Raw genomic sequence first — 9,287 nt, forward strand, 5'->3', positions numbered from 1 at the left:
AACATTCATGTTTAAAATTCACGACGATTACATTTATATTGATCAATATTATATGAAGGAATGAAATGTACATGAACATTCATGTTTAAAATTCACGACGATTGCTACATGCATTTATATTGATCAGTATTATATGAAGGAATGAAATGTACATGAACATTCATGTTTAAAATTCACGACGATTGTTAAATGCATTTATATTGATCAGGGTTATATGAAGGAATAAAATGTACATGAACATTCATGTATAAAATTCACGACGATTGTTAAATGCATTTATATTGATCAGGTACATGAACATTCATGTTTAAAATTCATGACAATTGTTGTTAAATGCATTTAATATTGATCAATGTTATATGAAGGAATAAAATGTACATGAACATTCATGTTTAAAATTCATGACAATTGTTGCTGATTGCATTTATATTGATCAGTGTTATATTAAGGAATAAAGTATACATGAACATTCATGTTTAAAATTCATGACAATTGTTGTTAAATGCATTTAATATTGATCAGTGTTACATGAAGGAATAAAGTGTGAGTAACATTAGAAAACATTGAATTTTTTTCCACCTTTAATTTTTGACATCCATAGGTACAGTTCACAGACCCATACACTAGTAAACCGAACCATAACCACACGATAATGACAAGAAACTGAGCTTATTATTATGATATTCCTCTTGGTGACCATTTATTCAGAGCCGCTCACCACGGGTATGCGTGGTAGTGCAGGTGATCGGGGTAGTGGTAGTGGTCCAAGTGGCCGTGGTGATCGATGTGGTCGATGTGGTCTATGTGGTCATGGTGATCGTGGTGGTCGTGATAGTGGCTGTGTGTGAGCACGTAGCGAGCCACTGGAACGACGTGGTGCCTGTACCTGAAACACAGCAAGCACGATTAAGTCCCCAAAACCAAAACGGTGCGGTACTGCGGCGTGATGTACAGTCCAGGTCTTCTTATTTTATCCCCCAAGGGTGAAATCTAACCATTTTCCCCCTATTATTGCATATTCTAGTGGATTATAGTAATTTTCTAGTTATTGGATTGAATTTTCTTTTGCCAACTTTGTTTAGAATTTTGGTAATGTATTAATGGTCTTAAAGTCTTCCAATAAGTGTGTCATAATTTTAAAATGAAACAAATTGCATAAAAGAAAGAGATTTATTAATTTAATTGTCATTATTTTGATGACATTACGTTAGTTAAATCTCCACCGCGGCTTCGTTGGGTTGCGCGTATACGGCTCTCCAAATTTCAGTGATAAACATAAATCAGGCTCAATTTCACGAATAACGCGCGTGATATTGTTCCTTAGGTCATTAATTGTTTCTGCCTTGTTGGCATAAATCCGTTATTTAACATAACTCCATAAGAAGTAATCCAGCGGCTTTAAATAACATGATCTCGGGTGCCAGTTAACATCACCACCACGCGAAATGATGAATCCCTGTTTCGTGAGCAGTATGACACGTGGCACCATCTTGCTGAAATGAAGCGTTTCTGAGATCCATACCTTCCAATTGAAGTAAAAAATAATCCCTTATCATAGTTGAATATCCTTCACCACACCGTACACTTCACATGATGCACGGAATGCTTAGCAAACTATCTATTTTCATGATAAATTTAAATTTCAACGATTTCTACACGTTGTGGAATTGTTTAGCGTTCCATGATTATTTGTCAACAACAACAGTAACCATGGGAAAAATATGACTGCTATAGCTTCATAAACACGGCAGCTGTTATTATGTTGAATGTAGCACACTCTACTACAATAAAATTAGCAGTTATTTTCTGTTATGTTGACGGCATCGTTTGCTTTTGATGAAGCTTCCGCGTTCATGAAAGAAAAGTTACTAGCGAGTGTTTGTTTAATCACCTTTCCAAAGACAGGTTTGAATCTCAGAGGGACACCAATAAGGCATCACTCATGAGACAACTAAGTCAGGAGATAATGCATACATCGCTGACTAGTAACATATTACATTAATCAGACTTCAGATGTATTCAAACAATATTGTTCTTTCTCTGACACATATCGTCAAGTGAGATGTACTGCTTGATAGTAGATGTGGGTACATATCAGCCAGAAACTTAATCAGTGATGTTACTAGCTAGTGCTACTTGAAATTTATGACAAATATTATAACGTATAAAGGCTAACATAACTTAAAAGAATAAAGATGCACATAATTTCAATACATTTTCTGATTTGATTGATTTCCTTATTTATTTATTTAGGAGTATAGTTATAATAATAATAATAATAATAATAATAATAATAATACTAATAATAAACACTATTTAATCTGTATTCACTCTCAATTGTAATTTTATTTTTGTCTGTATTGGAATCCCCTCCTGAGCACGAGTCTTACTCATTCAGGAGTGGACTACTTCATCTTTCATTGCATTTATTATTTTGTATTCATTTCAAACTTACTAGCAGTAAAAATAAATAAATAATAATAATCCAGACGTTTGAGATGGGCAGGGCATGTAGCACGTATGGGCGAATCCAGAAATGCATGTAGAATGTTAGTTGGGAGGCCGGAGGGAATAAGACCTTTGTGTAGGTCGAGACGTAGATGGGAGGATAATATTAAAATGGATTTGAGGGAGGTGGAATATGATGGTAGGAACTCGATTAGGTCAGGATAGGGACCGTTGACGGGCTTATGTGAGAGCGGCAATGAACCTCCGGGTTCCTTAAAAGTCATAAGTGAGTAATAATAATAATAATAATAATAATAATAATAATAATAATAATAGAAGATGAAGAATGTGAACTTCATTTGTAGATTACATAGCATAATTTCGTGATTTGAGATTGTTACAGTTCTCTCTGCTCGCTTTCCATCAATTTTCAGGCCGACTGCAAACTCTTATCTCAACATTTCAAACTTTAAGTGCACACAGTACCATCATACGCAGACACTTTTTATAACATACAAATAACCACGCGAACTGGATTAAAAGTTACGGCTTTGATATTACGAAACTTAAAAACTGTAGCGTAATTGTTTTAAGAATGCAAATATTTCTCTCTTTCTGTTTTTAAAACTCACCGGACAATTGTTCCTGGATCTGCCCTCACGACCACTGCCACGGCAATGAGGAGAACGAACTGAAAAGAGACAAAGAGTTGTTATATGCTAGGTCTGATCATGTTTCTATGGTTACATGTCAGGTAATGATACAGATCTGTTCTGTGTTGTGTTGCTGGCAAGTATTTTGTAATGGCAGAAAAAATAGTTCAACTTCTCTCTTGAAAATTTTAACTATATGCATACGAGATGTTAAGACTTTACATGTGTTTATGTTAAGGAGTAACAAGAGATGAAATTTGTAACAAAAGATCTTAATGTGTTGATGTCCTATTTTAGTATTTATTTTCAGGCCTCTATTTCAGTAGCCTATTTTGTCTGTGATGAACCAATTTATTTTAAGGGAACCTACATTATGTGTATGCATCTAATGCTCTGGATTTAACAATGAACTCATCAGCCTTCTTGCTTCCCAATATTTTGATGGAAGGTCCACAAATGTCCTAAGAGTTTCACAATTATCCAAGTGCTCCATCTCCATGTCCTCTTCTCTGGTGCACAGTAAGCATTTAGGTGAATGTTAAATGTTATGTTTTATTTAACGACGCTCGCAACTGCAGAGGTTATATCAGCGTCGCCGGATGTGCCGGAATTTTGTCCCGCAGGAGTTCTTTTACATGCCAGTAAATCTACTGACATGAGCCTGTCGCATTTAAGCACACTTAAATGTCATCGACCTGGCCCGGGATCGAACCCGCAACCTTGGGCATACATTTAGGTGAATTCAGTACTCAAATACGATGGAGGTGTTTACTGAGGCAATCATGACCAGTAATCAATCTAAACATGGCCACGGCAGATTTTCGAGGTAGATCAGGAATTAGTTTTGGTTCTTTGAATGATTCTTTCCATTTTGAATTTTGATGTTTTGCCTGTTCGCTGTTACTTATTCTTTTTGTGACTCGTTTTATTGATTCATATGGGAACTTTAAATTTGTTTTCAAGTTGATTTTAGTTCTTTTCTTTGCTAACATATCTCGCGTTCTCGTTACCGTTCAGTCCACAGTGGGCCGGGATCCATTGGAAGACCACTGGTTTCTTCATATTGACATTTAGTGACAAAGTAAGGAGGGTATCTTATGGAAATCAACTGATTTTAAGCTGTTTGTTGTCAAAGAGCTCTGAGTTCGATTACTTTTTGTGTATTATTTCTGATGATGCTAGAGCGATGCTCTGAAGAAAATAAATGTGTTTCATACGAAGAGGAGTGAAATGCAACCACTTCTACAAGTGTTTTGTATAAATGTTTGTAATTTTTCCTCGAATAGATATTTTATACAGTTTATAAGAGAGTTTAAGGTCATTTTGAAGAACAAAATCAAGGTTTCCGTCATTTTTAGCTAGTTTTAATGCATTATCATTCAAATAAACTTACGTATTTGGAGTATTAATAATAAATTGTTATTTAATATAAATAAGTGTATACATATAACCTTTTCTAGATTGAAAAATACAATTAAATTTTCATTTAAAATAGAGGCAAAAGTTTTACAAACAGAAAATGAACATAAAGATTTAGGTATATTATTTAGCAGCAATTTTACATTTCATAGTCATATTAATAATATTATAAATTTGTCCCATAAAAGTTTAGGTTTTGTTATGAGAAATTCTTGCAAATTTAAAGTCAAAACTATAATAATTTTGTTTAATTCCATTGTTCGATCTAAATTAGAGTATGCTGCTGTTATCTGGAATCCAGTTACTAACAAATATATTCTGTTACTAGAAAAAATTCAAAATAAATTTCTAAAATGGTTATATTACAGACTTTATAATGATCATCCTACCTATGAGATTTATGGCACAATACTTCAACATTTCCATTTTACTAGTTTGCAAATTCGACGAAATTGTCAATCTTTAAACTTTATTTATAAAATTATTAACAATAATTTGGTCTGTGTTGGTTTATTTTATTATATAACATTATATGCACCTAAGCTTAAAACGAAATTTCGAAATTTGTTTTACATACCAAGGACAAATACTGAATCCCACAAAAATTCCCTAGTTTTCCAAATGTTACAGTTATACAATAAATTACATCCTCATCCGAATGTTGATATTTTCAATATGAATTTCTCTAGATACAGAATTATTTGTTATCATATTTTACAGAATATTGTTGTTAGTTAATTTGAAGCTACTTTCACACCTTATTTCAATTTCTCTTTTTTTCTTTCTCTTATTTCTATTTTGTTTCAGTTTTTAATAAGTGTATGTTTCCTTTCCTTGTTTATATTTTATAAATTAATTTGTTAGTCGTGAACATTTGTAATTAGGCTTTGCCTGTTATGTTCAACAATGAATGAATAAATAAAAATATTAGCAAAAATCAATTTTCCCAGTCTTCAAAACTCTGAAAAAAAAAAAAAAACAAAGAGGTTCAAACTAGCCAGTGAACACTTGCATCAAAAACAAATAAATACTATGAATATAGTGTACATTTATGCCTAACAAAATATTACATATAGGCAATATTTAAAATAGCATAAACATGTCCTTTTTATGCTGAGCAAAATACTATGTCACTTAAAGTACATCCATAAGGAAATTTCACATAACATTTGAAATTTGTAGCTCTGTTTTATATCATCATCATCATTATCTGTCTGTTAAGTAATATGCCTAGTGGATTGTTACAGTCTCCCCCTCTTTTTTTTATTATTGGACAATTAGCTGATTATTTACTTGAAGTAAAGTTTCGGGTTACGATTATCATACGTAATCCTGTGTACACTAAAGGCATATGTTGTTATCACTCGAATCAATTGGTCCTAGCAATCTCTCTCCGGCAGCAACGTTTCTAAAAAGTAGTATATCACCTTCCGTCTTTGAATATTAGCTGCAATGCATGATGGTATATGTACTGTATGTACGATAGCTACCAAAAGAATGATTAGGCCGTTGAAATATGCAAAGTCCCAGATGCAAAAGACTGCGCATAATCGGAAATCAAGAGCACAGACATTGAAGATAACACGTAGTTGACATTTAAATTCACTATATCTGGCTTGTGTTCGACCTCGTTCTGAAATTCACTTGAAAATTTACAATAAAAATATTAAGGGGAGAGGATGGTATTTTTTGGTGAAAAATGAGTAAATTTTCAAAAAATAAAAAATTCTTTAAAATACTCTGTGATATGTGTGGAATGCATAGCATAACATTTTGTGAATATTTGTGCCCTTATCGGATGTTGAGTCGCCATTTTTAAACTTCCGGCATTATGAATTTTTAAATCACTCGCCCACTTTTATTGTTGTTTCAGGTAAATTATGTTTTAAAAAAAAAATGTGTTTCTTTAAAATACCCTTTGATATGTGTGAATTGCATTGCATAACATTTTGTGGGTATTTGTGCCCTTATCGGATGTTGAGACGTCATTTTTAAACTTCCTGCGCTATGGATTTTTAAATCACACGCTCGCTTTTATCGGTTTCCAGTAACTTCATTTTTTTTTTTTTTTTGCTACATTGCCAGACAAAAATGGATATAATTTCTGAACTATAAAAGATACATGCATGAAATTTAGAACACACATTCTTTAGACTATTAGGAATCTTTTCTTTGTAAAAATTTTGTTAATTAATTTCAGTTTAAAAATACGTCCGTTTGTTTGTAAGAAAGGAAATCAGAAAATTGTTATTAAATTTTAATTGTTTATTTTACAAACGTAGGGACTAATAACAAAATTCTGTTATAGACAGTTTGTAGATCATGCTTTTGCAAATACATTGCAAAAAATTGTTTGAATCTATCTTTAAAAACGGTATAGATATATCGGTTTTAGTACAATCCTGCATTGGGTATATTTTTTTCAAATTTGGGCTCCCCAATAATTCTTTTTTCATAATATTTTTATTTGGTTGAGTTGCCACAGCTATGAGCTCTCTACATACAAAACATCAATATTTTACACCCAATAGGAAAAAAGTTAAAAAAGTGCCATATTTGATAAATAATAGATTCAGGTAGCAAAGAGGTAAAATGAAACTGTTTAATTTCTATTTTATTTATAACAAAGAAAGTGAACTGACCAGATATGATCCGATTTTTATTTTTATTCCCTTCTCAACCGTAAATAAAATGTAGAAAATATGAAATTTCTTTCTTTATGTTAACAATACATTTTAACAAACACTAATAATTATGATTTAGATATTAAAATGTTGTTGTAAATATTGATTTTTTATTTTTTACAATAACAATGAAATTTGAAAAATATTTAACACATAACATTAAGGAATTGATTTTAAATAACAATAGCAACAATACCAAGCGTATGGGTCACTGAGACGCGATGGAGAGGCAAGCATTTATCCAGCCTTTTGGTCTCGCCGCAGGCAGGTGTCGTTCCAAAATACTGACAAAGAATGTTGTCGTGTGAATCGCACTATAGAACGTAAATTGAGAAAATCTACCCAAAATACAGTCTTTATCATTACAAATTCCACTTGGATTTTCCAGTATTTGAACCCGTGTTTCCGACAATGGGAAGCCAACAGTCTAACCGCTCTAATAATAGTTTATCACCTGTACATTTATATCTGTTATTTTACTTGAGAAATGGTTTTAATCAAAACTAGTTCTATCAAATACAGTGGAACTCCACAAATAGACACAGCAGTGGTCCGTGTGCGAGACGAGGTACGAACTCTGTCTTTCTACGGAGTACTGCAGACATTGGTAAACATAAGGGCTGTACAATGTTTTTTATGGCGTGCGGACTGAAACAAATAATTAACGTATATAATTTTAAATAATATATTGTAGTAGGTATATCGTCGTTGTTCCTGCAATAACTCCTATGTGCAAAATATACAATTTTTCAGTAGGACGAAAAAAAAAAAAAAAAAAAAAAAAAACATTTATTCATTCTATGGCAGCGGTATATAGGGGATTGTGAATTCCTACATTTTCGAAAGAAAGGAGGAAATATAATTACATATAGGAGATTTTATTATTTGCTGTATCACTATTTAAGTTATTTAATAGAGCAAAAATCTGAAAATCGATTAATATGTCACATAGGAGTTATTGCAGGAACGACGACGATATGCAAAATATGTGACAAAACAAATCCGTGATTAAGTATAATATATACGTGATACATCTGAGACATAAAACAAACTTCTGGAGGAAAAACTCTTTAAATGTATCTACATGCTGGGCTTTCATTTCAAAACTTCGCACTCTGAATAACTAGTTAATTAAGTAGAATTCAATTTAAACAAAAAAACACGTAAATTTAGATATTGAGAGGGAAGCTTAATTATTATTGCGTTTTATATTTCACCTCCCATCCCCAGCCATTCCTAATTTGAAATTTCAAATGGCACCCCTATATTTTTATACTTAAATATGAAAGAACATTCAATAATTGTTTATACACCACATTCATTTGTTGTCGCATCTTTTCTTTTCTATCGTCGCCTGACAACCTGGATTATTGTATTGTTGATTAGAGCTGAAGAGAATAAAGCTACAAAAACTTATTGAGCATTTCATGTAATAGTTGTGTTTGTGTATTAAATTATTTTAAAATGTTGTATACCCTTCAAGAGAGAACATAAATCATCCTTATTGATTAAATTTATGAAATACACAAAATAAGTTGTGTTTTCATCCTACAATCAACTGATAATAACAATGCTTCTTATAATCACTACAGAATGCCTCGTAATTAGATGAATTTTGTTTTATCCTATGCACTGTTCTGATCGAAATGTCACATTCTTGAGGGATGGCTCTGATTGATTCACCTTTTTTAAACCGTTCCAATATTTGTAACTTCTGCTTCAACATAAGTACACATTTTTTGTTCCCTGCCTTGCTGCCAACGTGTACGAGTATCTGCACACTACTGCACTGGTTCAACTGGTTAGCCCTGTGCAGCACGGGACAGGATGCGTTGACTTACCTTGTATCGTGAAGTATACGAGAGTGAGTGTCTATTTCTGGAGTTCCAAATATTCCCGCAGTCCTAAGAAATTGCAAACCTTAGCCACCCAACTGAAATAGATGCTATACTGAAGTTCGATACAAACCAGAAAGGCCTTGCTGAACATGGTTGAGTAGTGGACAACTGCTGTGTGATGGCCATCCCCAGGGCTCGCCATTTATACACCAACGCACCTGTGCGACACTTTCTCTGCGGAACTT

General features: G+C 32.8%; 1 protein-coding gene across 1 annotated transcript; it reads right to left on the bottom strand.

The window, feature by feature from the left end:
* Positions 1-492: 492 nt before the first annotated feature.
* LOC138714743 (uncharacterized) lies at positions 493-9,287 on the bottom strand. Its single transcript, XM_069846886.1, has 3 exons — positions 9,173-9,287; positions 3,081-3,139; positions 493-886 (listed from the first exon to the last, which is right to left on the bottom strand). Exons 1-3 carry the CDS (start codon positions 9,242-9,244, stop codon positions 715-717), a joined length of 303 nt encoding a protein of 100 aa, XP_069702987.1. The 5' UTR covers positions 9,245-9,287; the 3' UTR covers positions 493-714.

The sequence above is a fragment of the Periplaneta americana genome, chromosome 1 (genome assembly GCF_040183065.1).
Source record: "Periplaneta americana isolate PAMFEO1 chromosome 1, P.americana_PAMFEO1_priV1, whole genome shotgun sequence".
NCBI classification, from domain to species: Eukaryota; Metazoa; Arthropoda; class Insecta; order Blattodea; family Blattidae; genus Periplaneta; species Periplaneta americana.

Excerpts from the sequence above, each read along its gene's own strand:
- LOC138714743 (XM_069846886.1), bottom strand. The coding sequence starts at position 9,244 with ATGGCGAGCCCTGGGGATGGCCATCACACAGCAGTTGTCCACTACTCA. Across the intron at positions 3,140-9,172 it reads TGTTCAGCAAGGCCTTTCTG|TTCGTTCTCCTCATTGCCGT; the intron begins GTTTGTATCGAA and ends GTCTCTTTTCAG. Across the intron at positions 887-3,080 it reads GATCCAGGAACAATTGTCCG|GTACAGGCACCACGTCGTTC; the intron begins GTGAGTTTTAAA and ends GCTGTGTTTCAG.